General features: G+C 53.1%; 2 protein-coding genes across 8 annotated transcripts; one reads left to right on the top strand and one right to left on the bottom strand.

The window, feature by feature from the left end:
• On the top strand, positions 1 to 17,299 carry STRC (stereocilin). Its single transcript, XM_069559305.1, has 29 exons — positions 1 to 43; positions 304 to 1,089; positions 1,179 to 1,203; positions 2,117 to 3,368; positions 4,594 to 4,656; positions 4,741 to 4,851; positions 5,023 to 5,189; positions 5,577 to 5,763; positions 5,900 to 6,015; positions 6,268 to 6,400; positions 6,775 to 6,957; positions 7,238 to 7,276; positions 7,430 to 7,597; positions 7,739 to 7,804; positions 8,294 to 8,419; positions 8,703 to 8,761; positions 9,515 to 9,638; positions 9,752 to 9,864; positions 12,334 to 12,469; positions 12,842 to 13,038; positions 13,219 to 13,309; positions 13,524 to 13,680; positions 14,382 to 14,551; positions 15,190 to 15,345; positions 15,945 to 16,087; positions 16,275 to 16,423; positions 16,651 to 16,748; positions 16,829 to 16,976; positions 17,145 to 17,299. The coding sequence occupies exons 1-29, from the start codon at positions 1 to 3 to the stop codon at positions 17,231 to 17,233; spliced, it is 5,295 nt and encodes a 1,764-aa protein (XP_069415406.1). The 3' UTR covers positions 17,234 to 17,299.
• Positions 17,300 to 17,500: 201 nt separating this feature from the next.
• On the bottom strand, positions 17,501 to 23,652 carry CKMT1A (creatine kinase, mitochondrial 1A). Of its 7 annotated transcripts, none has more exons than XM_069558842.1 (10): positions 23,345 to 23,652; positions 22,281 to 22,549; positions 21,450 to 21,648; positions 21,153 to 21,248; positions 20,549 to 20,770; positions 20,313 to 20,398; positions 20,084 to 20,207; positions 18,278 to 18,412; positions 17,949 to 18,074; positions 17,501 to 17,739 (listed from the first exon to the last, which is right to left on the bottom strand). In XM_069558842.1, exons 2-10 carry the CDS (start codon positions 22,427 to 22,429, stop codon positions 17,626 to 17,628), a joined length of 1,251 nt encoding a protein of 416 aa, XP_069414943.1. In that variant the 5' UTR covers positions 22,430 to 22,549; positions 23,345 to 23,652; the 3' UTR covers positions 17,501 to 17,625. The 7 variants fall into 7 exon arrangements, with proteins under 7 accessions (XP_069414943.1, XP_069414944.1, XP_069414942.1 ...); XM_069558843.1 differs by having other exon boundaries at positions 22,281 to 22,582; positions 23,434 to 23,624; XM_069558841.1 differs by having other exon boundaries at positions 22,281 to 22,582; positions 23,345 to 23,580.
• Positions 23,653 to 24,288: the final 636 nt, after the last annotated feature.

Genomic DNA, 24,288 nt, shown 5'->3' with positions numbered 1-24,288 from the left:
ATGGCTCTGAGCCTCCAGCCCCTGCTGCTGCTGTCCTGTTCAGGTGAGGGGGACAGTGAGCTGGGCTGGGCATGATGGGGATGGTTGCTGGAAAGAGACTTAAGAATGCAGAGATTAACTGGTTAGAGAAAAAAATAAACGAAGGTTAAGAAACCAGGCCAAGACTTAACGTGAGTTGTTGAAAGGGACTCAGCTCACCATCTTTTGCAACGCATCCAGGCAGGGACTGGGCTCCAGGCTAGGGCTGAATTTGGGTCCCAGGCTTTTCCCCTCATTGGTGATTTCCGGTTTTTTTCCTTACAGTGACTCTGGTCCCTATTGGGTCTCAGTCCCTGGACTCAGGTCTCTCCCTCCTGAAGTCAGTGCTCTCTGCTCTGGACCAGGCTCCCCAGGGTTCCCTCAGCCGCTCACGGTTCTCTGCCTTCTTGGCCAACATTTCTTCTTCCTTTGAGCCTGGGAGAATGGGGGAGGGACCGGTGGGAGAGCCCCCACCTCTCCAGCCCCCTGCCCTCCGGCTCCACGATTTCTTAGTGACGCTGAGGGGCAGCCCAGACTGGGAGCCAATGCTAGGGCTGCTAGGGGACGTGCTGGCCCTGCTGGGACAGGAGCAGACCCCCCGGGACTTCCTGGGGCACCAGGCAGGTGTGCTGAGTGGACTTGCAGAGGTGCTGCTGGGAGCCTTAGTTCCCGGGGGACCCCCTGCCCCAACCCGGCCCCCCTGCACCCGTGATGGGCCCTCTGACTGTGTTCTGGCAGCTGACTGGTTGCCTTCTCTGCTGCTGCTATTAGAGGGCACGCGCTGGCAGGCCCTGGTGCGGGTACAGCCCAGCGTGGACCCCGCCAATGCCACGGGCCTCGATGGGAGGGAGCCAGCCCCCCACCTCTTGCAGGGTCTGCTGGGTTTGCTTGTCCCAGTGGGGGAGCTGGGCTCTGAGGAGGCTCTTTGGGGGGGTCTGCTGCGCACAGTGGGGGCCCCCCTTTATGCTACTTTCCAGGAGGGGCTGCTGCGCATCACTGACTCCCTGCAGGATGAGGTCTTTTCCATTCTGGGGCAGCCAGAGCCTGATGCCAATGGGCAGTGCCAGGGAGGTGAGTGCCACCAGGTCCAGGGCTGGGCTGTGGCAGGGCCAGCAAGGTTGAGACTGGGTTAGTCCTCTTCCTTTCTCTTTCCCTCCTAGGCAACCTTCAGCAGCTGCTCTTGTGGTAAGTAAGGAGAGAGGAGTTCTGAGGGGCAGGGCCTGGGAATGTGGTTTCGTGGTTTGGGAGGGTGACTGTTGGTGGTTGGCGCCCCAGCTTCACCTCCTCCTAGCCATGTGACCTTGGGCAGGTTAGAGTATCATTCTATGCCTCAGTTTCCTCGCTCAAGAACTGTGGGTAATATTAACTGCCTTGGAGTTTTCGCAAGGGATTAAATGAGCTGATACTGTGTATGTCAACCACCTAGAAGTGCGTGCATGCCAAGGCGCTTCAGTCACGTCTGACTCTTTGTGACCCTATGGACCATAGCCCGCCAGGCTCCTCTGTCCATGGGATTCTCCAGGCAAGGATACTGGAGTGGGTTACCATGCCCTCCTCCGGGAATCTTCCCAACACAGGGATCGAACCACGTCTCTTACGTCTCCTGCATTGGCAGGCGAGCTCTTTACCATTAGCACCACCTGGGAAGCCCGTACCTGGCACATAGTGCTTGATAAATGTTAACTAATAAAGATAAGAGTATGGGAAGAGAGGACAAGGTTTGATTCCTCCACCCCTTACTGTTTGGGTACAGCAGTACCAGAGCACAGGGGGCCATATTCAGTCGCTGGGCACATGCCCTGATCTGAGGCCAGACAAAGGTTTTATTTAAGCTACCTAAAAGCGTGTGCAGAAAGGAGAAAGAAGAGGGGCTCTGGCTGGGCAACTCCGGGTGACTTTGTGCCTTGGTGGAACAGATCTCTCTCCCCTCCACCACCCCAACATTTAAACCAGTAACACTGTCACTCCCAGGGACCTCACTTTTGGAAAAGCCTATGCTTGTCACCCTCCCTGCAGGGCTCTGGGCCAGGGCCAGAAACCTCAAGTAGAGGAAATGCAAACTGAGCAGCTGCTTGCCTGCTTCTTCCTCTGCTCCCAGGGGCATCCGGCACAACCTCTCCTGGGATGTCCGGGCACTGGGCTTTCTGTCTGGATCGCCACCCCCGCCCCCTGCCCTCCTCCACTGCCTGAGCACAGGGGTGCCTCTGCCTAGGACTTCCCAGCCCTCAGCCCACATCAGCCCTCGCCAGCGGCGGGCCATCTCTGTGGAGGCCCTCTGTGAGAACCTGTCAGGCCCGGCACCACCCTACAGCATCTCCAACTTCTCCATCCACTTGCTCTGCCAGCACGCCAAGCCTGTCACCCCGCAGCCCCCTCCCAGCACCGCTGCCATCTGCCAGACAGCTGTGTGGTATGCAGTCTCATGGGCGCCGGGTGCCCAAGGCTGGCTCCAGGCCTGCCACGACCAGTTTCCTGAGCAGTTCCTAGATGCCATCTGTGGCAACCTCTCCTTTTCCACCCTCTCGGGCCCCAACCACCGCCTGGTAAAGCGGCTCTGTGCCGGCCTGCTCCCACCCCCCACCAGCTGCCCTGAAGGCCTGCCCCCCGTCCCTCTGACCCCAGAGATCTTCTGGGGCTGCTTCTTGGAGAATGAGACTCTGTGGGCCGAGCGGCTTTGTGGGGAGGCGAGTCTGCAGGCTGTGCCCCCCAGCAACCAGGCTTGGGTTCAGCACGTGTGCCAGGGCCCCACCCCGGATGTCACAGCCTTCCCCCCTTGCTACATCGGACCGTGTGGGGAACGCTGCCCAGATGGGGGCAGCTTCCTGCTGATGGTCTGTGCCAATGACACCATGTACGAGGCCCTGGTGCCCTCCTGGCCTTGGCTAGCCGGCCAGTGCCGGATAAGTCGTGGGGGAAATGACACCTGCTTCCTGGAGGGGTTACTGGGCCCTCTTCTGCCCTCTCTGCCACCACTGGGACCGTCCCCACTCTGCCTGGCCCCGGGCCCCTTTCTGCTTGGCATGCTGTCCCAGCTGCCACGCTGTCAGTCCTCCGTGCCAGCCCTTGCCCACCCCACACGCCTACACTATCTCCTACGCCTGCTGACCTTCCTCCTGGGGCCGGGGGCCGGAGGGAACGAGGCCCAGGGAATGCTGGGTCAGGCCCTGATGCTCTCCAGTCTCCCAGACAACTGCTCCTTCTGGGATGCCTTCCGCCCAGAGGGCCGGCGCAGTGTGCTGCGGACGGTCGGGGAGTTCCTGGAACAGGAGGAGCAGCCAACCCCAGGCTTTGACCCCACTGACAGCTCCAGCCCCGCTTTAAGCAAGATGGAGCTTCTGGCCTGCTTCAGCGTGAGTGATTTGCCAAGGTGAAAGTTCCCGGAGCAGAGGGAAGGGTCTCCATGGGAATTCTCTACAATCTCACTGAGAGACAGCAGTGCAGTGGTTAAGCTCACAGCTCTGAGTCATCCAAGCTTGGGTTCACATCTTAGTTCTGTGATCAACCCTGGACAAGTTTTCAGCCTCTCTGGACAATACTTTTGTCATTTATAAATGAATGGTAGAGGTACTTTACTGACCGTCCAGTGGTTAAGATTCCACACTTCCATTCCAAGGGCACCGGCTCAACCTCTTGTTGGGAAACTAAGATCCCACATTCGTGTGGCACGGCCAAAAAAAAAAGTCTCAGAAAAAAAAAAAAAAGAAAAAACAAACGGTGGAAAATAATGGTGCCACTCTTTTTAGGGTGGCTGTAAGGGTTACATCAGATGACACCGGCCGTGGGCTTAGTGCTAGTATATGATATACAAACAATATATAATAAATGTTATCTCATTATTCTTCCTGACTCTTTGATTTACCTCCTTTCTGCTTCAGAAAGGAAAGGGATCAAGTTAGAGGGCTCTAATTCTGTCCCTAGAGAGTGAGAATTGGAAACTGGCAAAATATAGGAAGATAAGGCAAAAATGAGAAAAATTCAGGGTGACTGCAGATCAGAAGTTTTAGGTTTGACTATAACACAGGCGTGGTCATAAGCCAATTTACTTTGATTTTCCTGGGTTTTGTTTTTTCTCTGTAGAGTGAAGGGGCTGGAATATGTGAACACCATAGTTCATTCATTGACTTCCTGTTATATGTAAAGCACTTTGCTAGATGCTGTGGGGAATGTAAAGAATCCTTACTCCATGGTAGGGCCCACCTTTCTCAATTCCTGGGACCAGTGAAATGTAATAATTTGGTTCATGTGTGTGCATGGTAAGTCGTTTCAGCCCTGTCTGGCTCTTTTTGACTCTATGGACTGTAGCCCTCCAGGCTCCTCTGTCCATAGGATTCTCCAGGTAAGAATCCTGGAGTGGGTTGCCATGCCCTCCTCCAAATTTGGTTCATATCTCCAAATATTTACTGAGCCAGCTATGGCAAAGGCTATAGAAGAAGTTAGAGAATGTGGTCCCTGACCTAAAGAAGACACACACACAGCTTCAGAAAAAGAACAAGCATCCTAGTGAATGGACCTGGGGAAGCTGCAGGAGGGACAGAGGGGACAACTCTCCTGGCATCTTGTCTGTCTCCCCACCAGCCCGTGCTGTGGGATCTGCTGCAGAGAGAGAAGAGTGTTTGGGCCCTGCAGATTCTAGTGCAGGTAATAGATGGGGGCAGGGTGTGTGGGCGGGCTGGGTGATCCGTGCCCACTGAGGCCATAACCACCATGACCTCCCGTGCCCAGGCATACCTGCACATGCCGCCAGAAAACCTCCAGCAGCTGGTGCTTTCAGCAGAGAGGGAGGCTGCTCAGGGCTTCCTGACGCTCATGCACCGCTCCTGGGCTCAGCTGCAGGTGGGCATGGAGGGAGAGGGGGACAAGGGTGGCGGGGGAGGTCTGGGCATCAAGAGCACCTGGAACCAGGCAGGCAGCAGGCTTGCTCCAGCGGAAGGAGGGATGCAAGAGGAGCCGGGGCCAGGAGAGTGGGCATCTCCAGAGCTGGCATCTGTTCCCATGCCCCCACAGGTGCCACCATCTGAGGAGCAGGCCCTGGGTCGCCTGACAGCCTTGCTGCTACAGCGGTACCCACACCTCACCTCCCAGCTCTTCATTGACCTCTCACCACTCATCCCCTTTCTGGCTGTCTCTGACCTGATGCGCTTCCCAGCATCCCTGTTGGCCAATGACAGTGTGTAAGGACTCTGTACTACTCCTCCCGATCATGACAGGGTCAACCCCACCCACCCAGAGCTGTGCTATGCTGGGTCACTCAGTCATGTCCAAGTTTTTCCAACCCCATGGACTTTAAGCCCACCAGGCTCCTCTATCCGTGGGGATTCTCCAGGCAAGAATACTGGAGTGGGTTGCCATTCCCTTCTCCAGGAGACCTTCCCAACCCAGAGATTGACCCCAGGTCTCCTGCATTGCAGGCAGATTCTTTATCAGCTGAGCCAGCCGGGAAGCCCACGCACCCAGAACAGTACTTTCTATTAAAACTAGGGAGTCCTTCTTGTCCATGACAGCAGGGCTACACAGAGCCAGGGGACAGGGCAAAGGGGTGAGACCCACTCTCTCCCCAGCCTGGCTGCCATCCGGGATTACAGCCCTGGAATGAGGCCTGAACAGAAAGAGGCTCTAGCAAGGAGACTGCTGGCCCCTGAGCTGTTTGGGGAAGTGCCTGCCTGGCCCCAGGAACTGCTCTGGGCAGCACTGCCCCTGCTACCCCATCTCCCTCTGGAGAACTTTCTGCAGCTCAGTCCTCACCAGGTATGAGAACGATTCATTTATTTGACTAGCAAGCTTTCGGCCAGGTGGGATGGCATCAGTGACCTGTCTCCTAGTGAGCCCCTCCCCACAAGTGTCCCACAGTGATCCCAACACGAGCTGACCTTCCCCACCCAAGATCCAGGCCCTGGAGGACAGCTGGCCAGCGGCAGGACTTGGGCCAGGACATGCCCGACATGTGCTGCGCAGCCTGGTGAACCAGAGTGTCCAGGATGGAGAGGAGCAGGTGCGCAGGTGAGTGCCTGTGGGGTCAGAGCGGTGGAGAGGCAGGTGCAGCTGCCAGGATAGGCTGGGGTCCCAGGAGGGAAGGGGCACCAGAGGAGGCGTGGCCCTGGGGCATCACAGGGCCCTGCGAGAGAGGCCTGCTTGTGGCACCCACGTTTCCTAGTTTAGTGGTCAGAGTGCTGCTCCCTGTACCCACACAGTCCCTGCCTCAGTATAGCAGCCTCAGTGACCACGTGAAGGCCAGCTTCGTGCCCTCCTCAGGCTGGGGCCCCTCGCCTGTTTCCTGACCCCCGAGGAGCTGCAGAGCCTGGTTCCCCTGAATGATCCAATGGGGCCGGTAGAACGGGGGCTGCTGGAATGTGCAGCCAACGGGACCCTCAGCCCACAAGGACGGGTGAGCCCCCTGGCCCAGGCCCTCAAGAACTCCAGGCTTCCCGTGGGGGGTGGTCTGTGTGGAGGATGTGCTCGGTCACCTCAGTCAAGCTGGAGCACAGTTGGAACCAGCCCTCATTCCACCGCATCCAGCTTCGTTCTTAATCTCCTTACTCCTTAGCCACGCATACCTGTTAGCACCTCTTCCTGACTCTACTCCATCTGGTCCACGACATCTCCAGCATTTCCTTTGCTGACTTGAGCCCAATCTGCTCCTGTCCTATCCCTGGTTCCAAGCCGCAGCCCAGGCCCTGGAATATCCAGATGTGGGATTAGAGAGGAGGCTTTAGGTTCTCCTGTCTTTTCTTTTCAGACCCAAACCTTCTTTGGTTACAGGTAGCCTATGAACTTCTGGGGGTACTGCGCTCATCCGGAGGAGCGGTGCTGAGCCCCCGGGAGCTCCGGGTCTGGGCTCCTCTCTTCCCTCAACTGGGGCTCCGCTTCCTGCAGGAGCTGTCAGAGCCGCAGCTGAGGGCCATGCTTCCCGCCCTGCGAGGAGCCAGGGTCACCCCTGCCCAGGTGGGCCTATCCCACTCCCTGGCTTCCGTCTTCCATCCCCGGCACCTCAGTCAAGACAATTACATTCAAGGATGCTGTTACCTGATCCCACCCCACCCCCCCAAGCCTCCTTTTCCTCTGTCCCAAGAATGCCCTCATCCCTCTTCCTCAGATGAGGAAGAGCCCAGAGCCAGGCTGGTGGAGCGGGAGCTGGGAGTCTGGGAGGTCGGGCCCTAGGGACCTGTTCAGGACCCGGCTGCCAGGGGCTCAGCGCTGTTTTTTCCTTCCCCTCCCGCCTTAGGCTGTCCTGCTGCTTGGACGGCTCCTCCCAAGGCATGATGTGAGTGGCAGCAACTCTTCCGCAAGGCCCAAGCTCTTCGTCCCCCTCCTCCCTTGCTCCCTCTCACCCCTGCTGCCTCTCTCCACAGTGATTGTCCCCTTCCCTGCAACCTGGCCTGTCTTCTTCAGGCCTCTTGTCTCTCTTGCTCCCCAGCTGTCCTTGGAGGAACTCTGCTCCTTGCACCCTCTGCTTCCAGGCCTCAGCTCCCAGACACTCCAGGCCATCCCGAGGCGAGTTCTGCTGAGGGCCTGTTCTTGCCTGGCCCCTGAACTGGCGCTCCTCTCAGCCTGCCAGACCGCGGCCCTGCTGCAGACCTTCCGCGTACGCGTAGGAGAGCAGCAGGGAGAAGGCCAACCAGGGAGGAGGGCTCTGGTTGGGAGGGTTCACCTTCCCTATGGCCAGGGAAGGATCCCCAAACCTCCCCACTTGTTACATGCACATACACAGCCAATTCTCATGCAGGTGAAAGATGGTGTTAAAAATACGGGTGCAGCAGGAGCCGGTGCAGCTGTGTGCATCCCCGGACAGGTACGTGTGTGTGAGTGTGTGTGTGTGGTTTCTGCCAACTAAGCTCCTCTCTCCATCCCAGGGCTGTCTCACACAGCTGGTACTGCCTCACGTTCTCCCCCTGCAAGTGGCCCGAGTGTCTACATTATATCTGTGTCCCCTAAGACCTTAGCAGCTCTCCCAGTCCCAACGCAGGATGGCATAATGTCCTAGAACATCAAAACCCCAAGGGTCTGAGGAATCCTCCAGGGCAGTCACCCTGCTTTCAGACAAAGAGACTGAGGCTCAGAGCGACTAAGGGAGTTTAGTCCGTCAGGTGCCTAGACGGCAGGGACCCTTGGCCACAGCCGCGAGGGCTCTAGAGTGTGCCCTGCTAGGCTGGCACCTGCCACTCCATCCTTCTCCTAGTTTCCGGTCCCTTCCTGCCGCCGTAGATCCCCTTCTTCCCTGAGGCCCGAGTCCAGACGCTCTCACCTATCACCACACTGCTGCACTTTACCCCTCCGACAGCCTATCCCCACCATCTGGCCAGACTGCCTGCTGCCCCTGCTCCCACTAAAGCTGCTACAGCTGGACTCTGCTGCTCTGCTGGCAGACCGAAGGCGCTATCGGGAGCTGCCCTGGTCTGAGCAGCAGGTGATTCTTCCCACTAGCCTAGAACTCCCTTCTCTCAACATTTTCCACCTCCTTTACCCATCCCTCAGCTCCAGATTGGGCACCTTACTCCCAGCAGCCCTTAGGATGCTTTTCCCTCCTCCCCTTTCCCCCCATTTGTCTCTCTTTCCCAGGGAGTGGGCACTGGGGAGAGTAGGAGGCTGGTGGGACCCACAGGGTGAAGTGGCAGCCCTGGGTCCAAGGCATCCTAGGTTCCTGGGCAATATCTCTGCTGGGAAGCGGCTCTTCTTTCTTTCTCTTGTAGGCACAGTTTCTCTGGGAGAAGATGCAAGTGCCCACTAACCTGACCCTCAGGAATCTGCAGTGAGTAACTTGTAATGAGCTGTGAGTTTAATTCAACTAACATTTTTTTGAGCGCTTACGGTGTGCCAGGCACCATGTGATATCTGGGGGTGAGGGTGGGAGGTGTATGAGGATCAGTGACCTGTAGGTCAGCCTGTGGGTCTTCTCCTGGTTCCTCTTCTCCTGACCCTCCTGCCCTTCTAGAGCACAGCATCCATCCTGAGTGGATCTCAGGGATTTTGAGAAGGCTCAGATTCAGGTCCTAGCCCTGTCTCCTCTTCGTGATCTTGAGCAAGACGTTCAACCTCTCTAAGCCTCATTTTCTTCTTTAGAAAAAGTATTGAAATGGTACCTACCTCATAAGTAGTTGTAAAGATTAAACAAGATAAGGCATATAAGGTACCTAACACAGTGCCTGGCCCAGTGTAAGCTTCTGATAGATATTTGCTGATTAACCCCTCAGAGCCACTGACCAAGCAGGAATTAACAGGAGCAAGGATCACCTTACCTCCACCCCCCAGCTAAAAACCCATGGGCTTCTGAAGATGTGGTTCTAGCCTCAGTTGACCACATTTCTAGTAGGATGATATTGGACTGTCACTCAATAAACAATAATGGTGTAGGAGACCAATGAGAATATCTATGGGAAAGATATTTCTCAAACTGCAAATTACCGTAAATGAGCATCTGCCCTTGTGTTGAGAATGTTGATATAAGGAGCAGACAGGCTGTGGCATGTGTTGAATGAGCATGTGCCTACTCACACACCTCCAGGGCTCTGGGTACGCTGGCAGGGGGCATGTCCTGTGAGTTTCTGCAGCAGATCAACTGGATGGCAGACTTCCTTGAAGTGGTACACATGATCTATCAACTGCCCACTGGGGTCCGAGGGAGCCTGGTGAGACGGGTGCTTGGGCATTAGTGGGAGCAGGGAGGCAGGAACCCCAGGTAGACAACCGAGGCTCGCTGTTCACCTCTGTCATGAACCTGCCTCCCTACTCTGCCCCACAGAGGACCTGTATCTGGGCAGAGCTACAGCGGAGGATGGCAATGCCAGAGCCAGAGCTGGCAACCCTGGGGCCAGAGCTGAGTGGGCTGGACACCAAGCTCCTCCTGGACTTACCGTAAGGCTACAACTGGAGATACTGGATTCTCAGAAGGCTCAGCCTGGGGTGGAAGATCTGCCCTTAGGAAACACCACAGAGGTGGTGCTTTTCTGTCTGGTTGTTCCCATCAGTTACAGCCTAAAGTGAAGGATGCTATTCAAAGTTGCTCTAGGTGTTGACTGGCTCCCCCAACAAGACCCTCAAAATGGGGCAGCTGAAGGTGGCAATATTGTGACGTGACCTGCCAAGCAGTCTTAATATAACCTAGGCCCTATTAATAGTGGTAGAATATGTAAAATGAGGGAAGTGAGAGTTCCCTGGTGGCTTAGCGGTTAGGATTCTGGGCTTCTATTGCCATGGCCTGGGTTCAGTCCTTGGTTGGGGAAATGAGATCCCATAAGCTGTGTGGGGTAGCCCAAAAAAGTAATTAAAATTAAATATATAAAATGAGGGAAGTAATTGTCAGTCCTGCCCCCACAGGACTGTGGTCTCCTTAGGGCACTGTGTTCTCAGTATGTTCAGAGGAGTAGATAAAGGGAAAATGAATGAAGCATGTGAGAAAAAGTGAAAGTGAAAGTGAAGTCGCTCAGTCGTGTCTGACTCTGTGGCTCCATGGACTGTAGCCTACAGGCTCCTCCGAAACATGTGATAAATGTGTTCAAATACCCCAGGAGCCATCAAATAGAAAATAGATCCGCATGTTTCTGAATGACCCCATTGGGCAGGACTAGCACCAGTGAATGAAAATCAGAGTTTTGCACAATATGAGGAAGATTGTGGTGATGAGTTCTGGTCATTGAGCTAGTCAAGCCTAGTCTGGATGGCCCCGCAGCAAGAAGGTTACAGAGCAGATTGAAGTATGGGTGAGGAGAGAGATGACTGATGAACCCAAAGTGAAAGTGAAGTCGCTCAGTCATGTCCGACTCTTTGCTACCCGTGGACTGTAGCCCACCAAGCTCCTCCGTCCATGGGATTCTCCAGGCAAGAATACTGGAGTGGGTTGCCATTTCCTTCTCCAAGGCTCCTCCTAAACTAGAGACTTGGAGTTTATGAGTATCTAACTCACAGGCTTTTTTCCCCCTTATAATCTCCATCCCCATCCCATTGCCAACTGAACTGTAAATCAGAGAAGGAAAAGGCTGACTCCAGTCAGTCTTTCTGGGAGGAAGCTGACTCTATCCTTACATTTTTAAAGGTTTTTCCACAGATTTGGGCTTTTGTATTACTTGGCCCAGTTCCAGACTTGGAAACCTTAGGCAGAGTATAGAGTACCACTCTGATTTTTCTACAAAAAGTCTTTTTAAAAATGCCATTCAAATCTGTCTATGAAAGAGAGATGAGGCAATTACCTCTTGGTGGTGATGGTGGTTTAGTCAATAAGTCATGTCCGACTCTTGTGACCCCATGGACAGTATAGCCTGCCAGGCTCCTTTGTCCATTGGATTCTCCAGGCAAGAGTACTGGAGTGGGTTGCCATTTCCTTCTCTAAAATACCTCTTACCCCCAGGTTTTGCTGTGAAAATCAAATGAGATAACACCTAAAAGAACTTTGGTGCATGAGTGCTAAGTCACTTCAGTCATGTCTGACTCTTTGCAACCCTGTGGGCTGTAGCCTGCCAGACTCCTCTGTCCATGAAATTCTCCAGGCAAGAATGCTGAAATGGGTTGCCATGCCCTCCTCCAGGGTCAATTGTATGGTACTATACAAATCAGAGGGAACCTTCTCACAATAAATAGAGGAAGGGTGGTCCTGTGGGAAATAGGAATTGAGAGCAAGACCCCTCTCTGTGAATCTAATTTTTTATTTTATTTATTTATTTTAAATTAAAGAAAATTTTTTTTCACTGTGCTGGGTCCTCATTTTAGCTCGTGGCCTGTGGGATCTTAGTTCCCTGACCAGGGATTGAACCCCTGCATTGGAAGGTGGATTCTTCTTTTCTAATTAATTAATTTGGCTGTGTCGGTTCTTAGTTGCAGCACTCAAGATCTTACTGGGTCGAGTGGAATCTTCCTTTGTGGTGCACGGACTCTCTAGTTGTGTCTCTCAGGCTCCAGAGCACATGAGCTCAGTAGTTGCCCTGTGGCATTATCTTAGTTCCTCAATCAGAGATCACACTCACGTCCCCTGCGTCACAAGGTGGATTCTTAACCACTGGACCACCAGGAAAGTCCATATGAACCTATTTTTTAATCCATAAAATGGGGGAGGGGATTTAATGATATTTAACATCTGGGCTTTTTTATTCTATTAGATGAGGTAGGATTGTTCGTCATTCTTCTCAAGAAGACTGGAAATAGGTCTCTCCCGTTGTTCTCTCCCTGTAAGCACTGAGGTGGAAATCGGATCTGGGTCTGTTAAATATCAGTTCCTATCCAGGGCCACAGGGTTTGGTCTGGTGTTACCTCTTGTCTGGGGAATGGGGCATTCTGTGGTTCCCTTCTCAACTTGGCTCAGTTCCAAGTCCTCCTGTTGTCAAATTCCTACAGAGTCAAGTTGATGGATAGACTGTCCAATGAATCCATCATGTTAGTGGTGGAACTGGTACGAGGCGCTCCAGAGCAGCTGCTGGCCCTGACCCCACTCCACCGGGCAGCCCTGGCAGAGCAGGCACTACAAAAGCTGGTAAGAGTCCCCCCACCAGACTCAGAACAGTGGCCTGGGCCTTTGTCACCACTCAGACAATGCTCTGTCTTCTAGGCCCAGACTCAAATGTTTGCTGCAGGGCCCTAGGTCTGCCTTTGGGTTCCATTCATTGATGGTCTGCTTCATGTTTCTTGTCCACATCCCTTGGAGTGTTAACAATTCCTTAGTCTACCTCCCAATCTTTCCACCCGCTCCTGTTTGGGCTCATAGTTTAGAGAAGTGGACAGTGGCAATAAGCTTCATAGGATCTTGGATCAGGGGCTAGAGGGAGACCACGTCTTTGTGTCTTGATCAAAGAGACCGGTCCTCTGAGTCAGAGGTGTGTCGTCCCAAGGTCTGATCCCCCTCCAGGCCCCAAAGGAGACAACAGTGTCAAGGGAAGTGCTGGAGACCTTGGGGCCCCTGGTTGGATTCCTGGGCATAGAGAGCACACGGCGGATCCCCCTGCAGATCCTGCTGGCCCACCTCAGTCAGCTGCAAGGCTTCTGCCTCGGAGGGCCGTTTGCCACAGAGCTGGGACGGCTGCTGCTGCAGGAGCCTGTTCTTGGGTATGGGCCTCCGGGAAGTCCAGATTCTAACTCATCCTCACCCACCCTCTCAACCACCCTCCTCAGTGGCAGCCCATTCAGTATGCCAGAAGCCCTTGGAGCCCTGAGTCCCCTCTCTCAGCGTGTCTTTCCTCTTCCTCACAGCCCATTCAGCATCCTGATCTTCTTTCTGTCCCTCAGGAAACCAGAGTTATGGAGCCAGGATGAAGTCGAGCAAGCAGGACGCCTAGTATTCACTCTGTCTCCCGAGGCTATTTCCTTGATCCCCAGGGTGAGGTGAAGGAGCACAGGAGGGAGTGAGAGCAGAGAGGGGACTGGGGAGCTAGTTCCGAGGGGCGCTAAGGCCAAGGAAGTTGAAGGCAAAGGATGTGAAGCCCAAATCTGGGGGAGGCTGCTGAAGAGAGACAGGATTTCGGAATTACAGCTGTAGCAGCTGCTCCTGATGTGCCTGGCTCTGCCCACCCTCCCTCCACCTTCTCTTCCAGGAGGCCTTGGGCCCAGAGACCCTGGAGAGACTCCTCGAGAAGCAGCAGAGCTGGGATCAGAGCAGAGCTGGACAGCTGTGTGCGGGGCCACAGCTCGCTCCCAAGAAAGCAGCGCTGGTAGCTGGGCTTGTGCGGCCTGCTGCAGAGAACCTCCCAGGTGAGACGGCCCAGATGCCCATACTTCCAGCAAGGGGTACAGGAAGAAGTATTCAACCACGCAAGGGGTACAGGAAGTATTCAACCACGCAGACTGTTTTTAGCAGATTTGTACAGCGTCACTCCAGGCTGGGGTTTTCTAATCTATAAAGCCCAGAGCAGTGAGGGATGATCTTCAAGGACTCTTCCAGTTGTAGGGTTCTATACCTCTGTGAATTTATCACTCATTAAGTTTTTAGCCCAGGACTCCCCTTTCCCTGCTCTCTTAGCACTGTTAACAGCTGACTCGGCTCTAGGCTTGGGAAAGTGTGGTGCTCTCTGCTGGGATGATGCTTAGGATGGAGGAAGGTGACACTGTGGGGCTAGGAACCTGGGTTTCAACCTAGATCAGCCACTCAGTCCCTGGGCAAGCCCTTCCATCTATACAATGAGGGGCTCTTCCTCCCCAGTCACCTGTTCTAATATCTTTGAGTCCTACGAATCTCACACTACAGTAATCCCTTGAGCCATACTGCCCATATTGGCCTGTCCTTTAAAGGTTGGATGGGTAGTTCCATCTACAGATATCTCTCTGGTTTTTTTTTTTTTTTTTTTGAGAGGAGGCCCCCACCCACCATGGCCCCCACCCTTCATGCCCCTGGCCCTGACCACTGGCATGCTTTAGTACTGCACTGACCGCCTGACCCTGCCTTCCTCCTTCAGAACCTGTGCCAAACTGTGCAGATGTACGAGGGACATTCCCATCAGCCTGGTCTGCAACCCAGATCGCAGAGATGGAGCTCTTGGACTTTGAGGACTGCCTCGCACTATTTGCAGGAGACCCAGGACTTGGGCCTGAGGAACTCCGGGCAGCAATGGGCAAGGCAAAACAGGTTAGTGATGGAGAGTCCAGTCAGGGTTGGAGACTGAACGTAGGAAGCTGGTTGGGTGTCGTATGGGACACATGGAAACGGATAGCTGCATGAGAGAGGGGGGACACAGGACATAAAAGAATGAAAAGTTTTGGATCCTGAGTAGGAAGTCAGAGGGGATGGATACTGAGGACAGGAAGCTAGTGAAATGGTTAGAGGGACTAGAAGTTACCAACATTAGCAGGTATCAAAATCATCTGGGGAAAAAAGTATTTAAAAAAGAATCATCTGGGGAGCAGGTGTTTGAAATGCTTGAGGATCCCGTTGTAGACTTAGTGAAGAAAGGTTCTCTGAGGATCAGGTCTAGGCATCTGTATCTTGCCCCTGCTACCCCCACCCCATGTCTGGTGCACATTGGAACTCATAGACTAGAATCTGCTATTCTTTCCCACTGAGACTCTAGAGTCTTTCAATAACACCTTAGTCAGAGGAACCTTCATCCAATCCTTTCATTTTACGGTTGAAGAAACTAAAGACCCAGAGAAAGCAAGGGATTTGCTTCGAGTTACACAGTTCAGGTCGGAGGCAAGACTGACCCTCGGCATTCTGACTCCTAATTCCGTGCTTTTCCCATTCACACCATTCCTCTCTTTCTCCAGTTGTGGGGTCCCCCCCGGGGATTCCGTCCTGAGCAGATCCTGCAGCTGGGTCGGCTTTTAATAGGTCTAGGAGAACGGGAACTCCAGGAGCTGAGCCTGGTGGACTGGGGCGTGCTGAGCACCCTGGGGCAGATAGATGGCTGGAGCTCCAGCCAGGTAACATCTCCCTCCTCTCTACCACCTTCCGAATGCCTCCAGGCCATCTAAAGCCCAAGGAATTTCTGTCTTGTGACCATACCTGGCCATGCTTTCTATCTTTTCTTAATACTCCATACTAGTAGGAAGTTAGAGCAGTGATTTATTCACTGAGGCCCTGGACACATAATAATTCCTCCTGCCTCCTTTCCCTTTGGCCTCCTATTTTCCTGTCCTCTTTTTTTGATCCTCAAACTTCCCCATGGTTGTTGGCTCTCTGGGCTACCCTGGTGGCTCAGATGGTGAAGAATCTGCTTGCAGTGCAGGAGACCTGGGTTCAATCTCCGGGTCGGGAAGATCCCCTGGAGAAGGAAATGGCAACCCACTCGAGTATTCTTGCCTGGAGAATCCCCATGGACAGAGAAGCCTGGAGGGCTACAGTCTGTGGGGTTGCAGAGTCAGACACGAATGGGCGACTAAGCACAGCACAGCGCTGGCTCTTCAGGTCTTACTAATAGAAAAACCCAGTAGCGCTTGTCCTTTCCCTAAGCAGCTAGTTCCCCATCCATGAATTCCTCATGACTTTTCTCCTTATCCTGTGATCTCCACCCCGACTCCAGCTCCGGGTGGTGGTCTCCAGTTTCCTGCGGCAGAGTGGTCGACACGTGAGCCACCTGGATTTCCTCCACCTGACTGCACTGGGCTACACAGTCTGTGGACTTCGGCCTGAGGAGCTGCAGCATATCAGCAGTTGGGAGTTTAGGTCACACGTAGAGGAGGGTGTGGGCTGTGGTCCTGTGGGGAAGGTGGGCTCACTGGGGAAGGATCATGCGGGAGTGACCCCGTGGAGGAAGCAATCTTGCTTAAAGTCATCGCTACCGCCAACTCATGACCACGGACCCTGTCACTGGGGCTGAATCCTCCTCCCTTCTCTTCCCACTCTTCCACAGCCAAGCAGCTCTCTTCCTGGGCCACCTGCATCTCCCATGTTCTGAAGAGCAACTGGAGGTTCTGGCCCAGCTCCTGGTGCTGCCTGGTGGCTTTGGCCCAGTCAGTAACTGGGGGCCTGAGATCTTCACTGAAATTGGCACAATAGCAGGTATAGGGAGACTGGGCCACTGCTGGGGCTGGGTGTCAGGGGCCAGTTTCCACATCATGAATTGACTGGGTGGAGGACTTCTCTGAAATCTTAAGGTGGGAGTCTAAGGCACCTAGATAAGAGGTTAGAGACATGCTGGGGAAGGTCTGAGGAAGAGTATTTTGGGAGTAGTTAGAGAAGGCCAGGGTAGGATAACATCTGGAGGCCCATCCCACTTGCCTTGACAGCTGGAATCCCAGACCTGGCTCTCTCCGCACTGCTGCGAGGACAGATCCAGGGCCTTACCCCTCTGGCCATTTCTGTCATCCCTGCTCCTAAATTTGCTGTAAGCACTGATGGGATGGGGTCTGAGTGACCACAGAAGAGGGCCAGAATGGATGCCCTGATGCCTGCTCCCATCCCCAGGTGGTGTTCAGCCCCACCCAGCTATCTAGTCTCACCAGTGTTCAGGCCGTGGCTGTCACTCCCGAGCAGATGGCCTTTCTGAGTCCCGAGCAGCGACGAGCAGTTGCATGGGCCCAGTATGAGGGGATGGAGAGCCTGGAGCAGGAAGGTGAGTCCCTAACTGCACAGACTGACTCCTGAACTCCTGGCCCGGAACCAGAGCCCTAACTCAGGGAGATCTGAGAGTGAAGGGCTCCAGAGGCAAATAGTCTCCAAGTATCAGTGGCTCCTGGGGAACAGAGTTCTGATATTCCTTCCATTCTCTGTCTCATTACAGGTCGAAGCACAGCCTGGGGTCTCCAGGACTGGTCACAGCCCTCCTGGGCCCTGGCATTGACCATCTGCTTCCTTGGCAATCTGCTATGAGCCTGTCTCTGCAGTTAAAGAGATTTGTTGGGAAAAACATTTGAAGTAAAATGAATAAAGTGCAAATGGAAGTGCAATTTAATTATCCTAGGAAGCTGATGGAATATGGGTAGAATGTTAATGCTTTCCACCCACCTGAGAATCAGTGTTCCTGGCATGCCATATCTGGAGTCTCTTTTCATCATAAATAATCCCATTGCCTTTTTTTTTTTTTTCTCCTGGAAGCTAGTTCCTCCCCATTCCACCATTAGAAATAACACAGACAACTGAAGCATAGCATGGAGCCTTTACTAGGACAGGGGGGTGTGGGTTGATGGTGGCACCCAGGGCAAGGAGAAGGGGCTGCCACTGGAATGGCAGAGGTCCCGGGAGCCATCCGCTGGGGACGGGAGTTAATGCTTGTTGGGGAGAGGTGGAGGGATGCGGATATCCTGGCCTCTCTCCAGACGCCGTTCACAGTCAATTAGGTAGTTTACTCCATCGATGACCAGCTGCACCAGCTCCACCTGGATGATACTGACCCTTGATCTCTGCTTCCCACAACCTGACTCTCTTTAGCACTGATTTGCCTGCTCTGGGAACTCATTGCCAGTTTTCCCCTAGTCAACCTGAGTTTCATTTCAGATTCTGTTACATTCTTGAGGCTCACTCCTTATCAAATCACCCCCCCCACACACACACACACAGACCTATCCATAATCCCTGAGAATCTCACCTCTGACTTGCCCAGTCGGTCCAAATTAGAGATATCAAAGACACTGCCTGTGGCAGCTGTGTCTACTCCTCCAGTTCCACGTTTTTGGAGTCTAAGGTTTTCGAGGATCTTTGGGAAGCGGCTATCCTAGAGGGGAGATAGAGATTTGGGGGCAGGGTCAATAGAGGCTGAGATTGGTCCTCCTGGAAAGAGCCCTGAAGCTGCCCAGAGCTCTTTCCCTTGACTCTTGAGCTACAATGCCTGCTCCTTCCCAAAGCGCACACTCCCTCTTCCACCCCACATGGCCACTTCCTCCCTCACACTCCTCTCTAGCCCCACAACTCCTTTACTTTGCTCAGCAGGGGCAGTTTGATGTGCACTCCTGCACGAAGCCCGGTGCCCAGGTTAGACGGACAGGTCAAGATGTATCCCAGACGCTCATTCCACATGAACTCCCAGCCACGCTCCTGGATCAGCCGCTCCACCTGCGTGCACAAAGCCGTTAGTGACATGTCAGAGCTGTGCAAACCCTCCCTTAGCTGGACCCATAGGAGCTCTAGAAATATGTCTAAAACCAAAGATTTGGGATGTGAAAGAATGACACTGCCTTTTTTTTTTTTTTGGTGGAAATGGCTCATTATTATCATGCATAAAAGATATTTTTGATGTTGCAAGCCCATCATGATGAGATTGTGCAAAAATATCCTGTGTGGAAGAAGAGAAACTTCAGGGAATGATGTGCTAAGGATGATCTGGGGAGATGAACGGAGGTGGTAAACTGAACTGAGAAAGGATTGATTATTCAGGGAGTTCTGCATGCATTGACATCTTTACTTTGCTAATGAGCTAGAGCTTGGAAGAATTCTTTCAGCCAGAAAATGAGGGTGTAGGCTTTGCAACAGGAAGAGGCAAGAGAGCCTGTTAGCTGTGGAAAAAGAGAAAGCAGAAAGGTGAAAATGGAGAAGAGCTGGACTCATACTTGTGGAGGGTGGGGGAGGAGTGTGGGAAGCGTGTTCTTGTTCCACTTAAACATCCCAATCATGAAGATGACTACTAGAGTTGAAGAGACTGGAGACCTGCCAGGGTAATGTTCGTGAAGACCACTACATAACCTAAGGGGGACCCTGTTCATAGTTCAGAAAGAACCATGGCATGGGGGATATTATAACGCTGAACAAGAGGAAATCCTTCCATCTAGAATAACAACAACAGCTAACACTTGTGAACTTTTACTACGGGCCACACGCTTTATATGCGTTATCTCACTTAATTCCCCACCACTTAAATGTAGGAAGTCTTCTTACCCCAGTTTTACAGATGAGAATACTAAGACATATAAAAAGTACTTCCCTACCCACTTCAATGGGTCAAAGATATGTTACTAAAGTCAAGATATGTTACCCATTACCTGCTAAAAATAATAGGAACCTCCCAGCAAAGATTCTAAAAGAAGGAGAATTCTTTCCCTTTACAAGTCCAAAACAGAACTGTATATGAGGCCATACAATAAGGATTGGATTCATGGAAATTTCCAATCTAGACTCAAATATGCAGACCTAATTCCTATAGGACTGAGGATTCAGTTCAACCCCTTATGTAGAGCCACAGAGTCTGGAACTTAAACCATTCCATCTTCCACCTGTTTTCCCTCCCATTCAGCTTAAAATCTAGACACGCTACTTTAGTAAGAACGACAGAATCTAGAGTAAAGGCCTACCTTGGCTCAGAAATGGGTGGTTACATGAGAATCATGAACATACCAACCCCTCACTCCCTATATCTGTCCAAGCTTAAACCTTCCCCTTATATCTGCACATTCCACAACATAGCCCCCAGGCACTGACTCACTGTCTCAATTCCTTCTTTGCATTATTTGGCAACTGCTTTACTTACTTCCTTAGATTCCTGACATTCTCTCTTCCTATTCTTAGGATGACCATATACCCAGGTTTGTGTATACCTGGTCTGTATATACCAGGACCATATACCCTGGACAGTTCTGATTTATACCTATTGTCCTACTAGAGTGATTGGTGGTAATCTCTTTCACTATGAAAAGTGTCCTGGGTTAGTTGATAAATTATATCCTCCATCTACATATTCTAGTTTCTTCCTTAAGTCCTCCCACCTAGTTCCCTTATACATTCTTCTCCAACCTCTTTGAGGCCTCGGCAGAATCTTTCAAACACTTTCTTCATGTTGCCACCCTTCTCCATGGAGATGACCCGTGTATGATCCTCCTCATTCACCCAGATCAAGAAGCTCTTTTCATTGTTGTGCCTGAAGGCAGGAGAGAGGCAGGGACTGGAATTAAGAGGCAGGGCAAGGGAGAGATAGAGAAAAAAGGGGCATTTATAGGAGCCTGGGGTAAGCTAAGCCTCATACCAGATTCCACGTGCATCCGGCCAGTCTCGAGCCATTCCTGCTGCGGTCAATAATGGGGATACAGGCTTATCAAACAGGAAGTGGTCCTGAGGAGGGTTAAAGGGACTAGGGTTAAGAATCAATACAGTAGCCCCCGGGCTTCTCAGAGCCCATCTACCTCATCTGGCCCAGCCTCCTTTGATTCTCTTGTCTTTCCATCTGCCCCTCCTGCCCAGCTCCCTCTCAAAGCCTCTCACATCAATTAGCTGCTGCTGCTCAGCCTCTGTCATCTCACTGAGCCGATAGTAGCGTCCAGCCAGGTCACCCTTCAGGCCACTTAGTGCATCCACGACGACACGTTCCACTTCTCGTCGCTCTGCCCGAGTACAGGCTGGAGGCAGGCTGAGTCCCCGGATACTTCGACCAGTTCTGACTCTCGAGGACAATACATACCTCTCATCAAAGTAGCCAGAACGGATCTGGGGAATAGTAGAAATTAAGGTAAGTCACAGAAACAAGGTGGAGGGGAGCTGAGGGCCTTAGGAAGGAGAGACCATAAGGACTAGAGGAGTCTTCATTGCCTGCACTGGAAGGACAGCCCATTGGGCAAGCACACCAACTGAAGGGGCATTCATTGTGAACCCTCCCCCACACTGCCCATCTTGGGGTGTGGCTGTTCTGAACATCCGCTCCTCTCCACAGCGGCTGCTCCTTAACATACAAATCTTTCCCCACACTGAGACTTGAAAGCTCAGCAGTATAATGACTATGAGTCAGGGAATAATTATGGTTGAAGGGACCAGAAAAAACAGTATGTTGTACAAAAGGCAATGCAAATCAGAAGTGGGATATTTGACCTACCTTGCTGGCATCCAGGTCGGTGGTATGTTTCATCGTTCGGGGGTCATACCCATTGTGTCGCTCTTGGATCACAGGGTCAAACAGCTCAGCAAATACCTGTGGGGGAGTTGAGAGGGAGAAGGTGGTTAAGGAGAGAGAACTTCTTCCCAAGCTTTCGTTGTGGATTGATTTCACCGGGTCGGAAACCACCAGTATGGATGATCCAGTCTTAAGGGAAAGTGAGGGGCTTTGGGGGAAGGAACTGGGATTGCTGGGAATATGAACAGGATTTTACCGGGAAACTCTGGGGCCCCCTACCTCATAGGTCTCCTCATCACCAGCTACCATGCCCACAGTCTTGATGAAGGGGTGGCCAGGGTTGTCCACGCCAGTCTGGATACACTGATCTAGCGTCCAGCCAGTGGGTGTGGTCTTGTCGCAGAGCCGGGCATAGACTGCTGGGGTCAGGTGACTGGCCATGCAGTTGTTGTGCTTTCGGAGGTCTGGGTACTCAGCACTATGGAGGGGGTACCCAGTAACCATGGAGGGAGGGCACAGGGGGCCTGGACCCAGTGCACTCAGCTAGGAGCATGCTTGGCTTTGCTCCTTGGGAGGAGGGGAGGCTAGAGCGGGACTAAACCTTGGTAATCTCATTAGGGACTTTCAGGATCTATTCTTTCCCAAGAGTTCTAGCTTCCTCTGGCTGGAGGCTCAGTTCTCCCATATCTGCTCGGTTCTTTTCTCCCATGGAAGCAGCATTAGGAATGGGGGAGGGGAAAGACTAAGGAGGAGAATTCAGGAAACCAGAGAGAACAGCAGGAAAGGGAGATGGAGGAGAGCGGAAAGGATAGTTCCTGGTCTCTCAATTAGGAATTTGAGCAGAGTAGGTGCAGCCAGAACTCACAGAACCAGAGCTGGCCTTGGGGGTGGGAACTGCGGATTCCAAGTCCCCAGGAATGCTTTCACCTAATGCTTTTGGCCTCCCCCCACCGCCACCCCAGTGAGGTTTCCAGACTGCACAGCGCCCCACTCCAGAACCTTTCGTGATTATACCCCTTCTCTATTGCCCAGATTCTCATCTCCACCCCTATCACCACCTGCCTGACCTTCCCCCCTCCCCGCGTCCCCCGGAGCGCCTGACACTGATACCTCGGGGGATACAGCCTCCTTCGTTCACTGGCGGCTCGAACAGGTTCCGATCGGAGCAGAAACCCAGCGGCGAGAGACCCAGCTCCAGCCAAAGCCAGGAGCCTGAGCCCGGGGCGGGCAGACAGCAGACGAGAGAAGGGACCAGCCATGGCTTGAGGGTCTGCCTACGGAATCTCAGGGCAGGAGCCGCGAGGAGGGGGGCGATGCAGACAGGCTGAGAGCCGGAGCTGAGTGCGAGGCTGGAGCCGAAATGGGAGCTGGAGTGGAGGCTGGAGCGGGAGTGAAAGCCGGTGCCGATCAGACTGCAGGAGAGGCGCAATGAGCTAGCGGCAGGCGGGCGCAGGAGAAGGCAGCGCTGCAGTCTCCAGGGGTGGGGCTCGTGCAGGCCCCGCCTTCCCGCCTGCCACCGCGCTAGGTGTGCGGGGGCAGAGGTAGGCACCAGCCCCCCCTCCTGCAGGTAGATTAGGGAGACTGGCGATTTGCAGCCTTAGGCCTGGGAATGGGCCCACCTGAGGTGAGGCCGCCCAGATTTCAGCACCAAGTGGAGGACAGCACCCAAGGGGACCGGCGAAACCCTAACACCCTTCCCCTAAGCCTCTCGGTTTCATCGGAACCCTCCGTTCGTCGCCCCGTTGGGTGGAAGAGGGGGACATTGCCCAACCTGCTCTCGTTTTTTTTCGGCCTGCCCCTGCAACCTGTCTCCCCAGGGGAGGTGGCCTCGGGGAACCTGTGGCATAAACAGATACCAGGGGGAGACACACAGAGAAAGCACACCGGCAGACACTGAGAAAGACAGTCTGCTGGCTCAAGGTCACCCCTTCCTGAGAACCAGGAAGAGCACCAAGGCTCCTCCCTGTCACACCTGTGCCAGTCTCCTTACAAGGTTATGGAAAGATTCCCTGAGAGACATCGGGGAAACACCAACTCTTACTCCATCTGTGCTGTTTTCCCCGCCCCCACCCCACCTTGCCCCCAAGTCTGAAGCCCTGCTGTGTCCTTCCTCCACGTCTCAGGATCCCCCACTTTCCCCCCTCCTCCATCCTCCTCTCCATCTCTTACTTCACCTTTGATCTCTTCTCAGAGAATTTTCCAGGCTGGGACCTATTTGCTGATCACAGGACTCCCTCTGAGTATTCTCCGCAGGCTTGCCTACCTCCTGTTTGTGCTGGGCGTGGGGCTGGAGTTGGGCAGGGAATTTTGTTTCCTCCTCCTCCTTCTCCCCTCCTCTCTGTAGCTCCCAGTTCCTGAACTGAAGGGGAGTGTAAGGAGAGGTGAAGGGTGTGGTGAGATGACGGGGTGTAGGAAGGGAACAGGCAGGCACAGGTCTCTAACCACCACATGTGTTTCCTCTCTTGGCTCCCTAGTGCTGTTTAATCCAGAGTGTAAGGAGGAGGGGTGTCCAAGGGCAAAGGGTCACCAAGGACTCTCTGCCTTCCTCCTGGTCCCTTCTCCTCCTCTCTCCTCACATGGTGCATATTCAGATTTGAGAGGGTTTTGTTCTTTATCTCCAAGTATGACTTGGGTGTGACTTGACTTTTGTCCTGGCAGAAGGAGAATGAATGCTTGGAACTGAAATAGAAGTGTGAGCTTCAGTATGGAGGCTCAGTGAAGGTGGGGTAGGCATGGGGGCATTAGTCCAGTCTTTCAGCTATCTTGATGTACCCATAAGACAGTAAGAAATTTGTTCATCTTAAGAGAGTTTTTGAGAAAAAGAAATCCCCTTCACCTTGTCCTCTGGCCTCACTGATGAGACCCCATTCCATCCTTTTACTCTCATTTCATTCATTCCTCTCAGGCTTCCCTAGTGCTCCTTTTCCTGTCTTCCTCGTCTGTGGGTATCCTTAGAAGCTAATCGCCTCTGTTCTTGGTCCATCAATTCCTTCTGCTAAGAGAGTAATTATCAGGACGAGATGGAGTTCTGCAGTTGTGTTACCTGAACACTGGGTTCACCTTTTGGTGGGTATCAAGCCATTAGACACAACCAAGGTAAAAAACAGAAGAAGGAAGG

Source organism: Ovis canadensis, chromosome 18, assembly GCF_042477335.2.
Source record: "Ovis canadensis isolate MfBH-ARS-UI-01 breed Bighorn chromosome 18, ARS-UI_OviCan_v2, whole genome shotgun sequence".
NCBI classification, from domain to species: domain Eukaryota; kingdom Metazoa; phylum Chordata; class Mammalia; order Artiodactyla; family Bovidae; genus Ovis; species Ovis canadensis.
Note: the sequence above shows the minus strand (reverse complement) of the source record. Positions and strands in the feature narration are given on the sequence as shown.

Coding starts and splice junctions, on each gene's coding strand:
- STRC (XM_069559305.1), top strand. CDS start 1: ATGGCTCTGAGCCTCCAGCCCCTGCTGCTGCTGTCCTGTTCAG. Junction 8,762..9,514: donor CTGACCCTCAGGAATCTGCA/GTGAGTAACTTG, acceptor ACACACCTCCAG/GGCTCTGGGTACGCTGGCAG. Junction 9,865..12,333: donor AAGCTCCTCCTGGACTTACC/GTAAGGCTACAA, acceptor AAATTCCTACAG/AGTCAAGTTGATGGATAGAC.
- CKMT1A (XM_069558842.1), bottom strand. CDS start 22,429: ATGGCTGGTCCCTTCTCTCGTCTGCTGTCTGCCCGCCCCGGGCTCAGG. Junction 21,649..22,280: donor AGGAGGCTGTATCCCCCGAG/GTATCAGTGTCA, acceptor CCCCCTCCATAG/TGCTGAGTACCCAGACCTCC. Junction 18,413..20,083: donor TCTGCCGAGGCCTCAAAGAG/GTTGGAGAAGAA, acceptor TTGTGCACGCAG/GTGGAGCGGCTGATCCAGGA.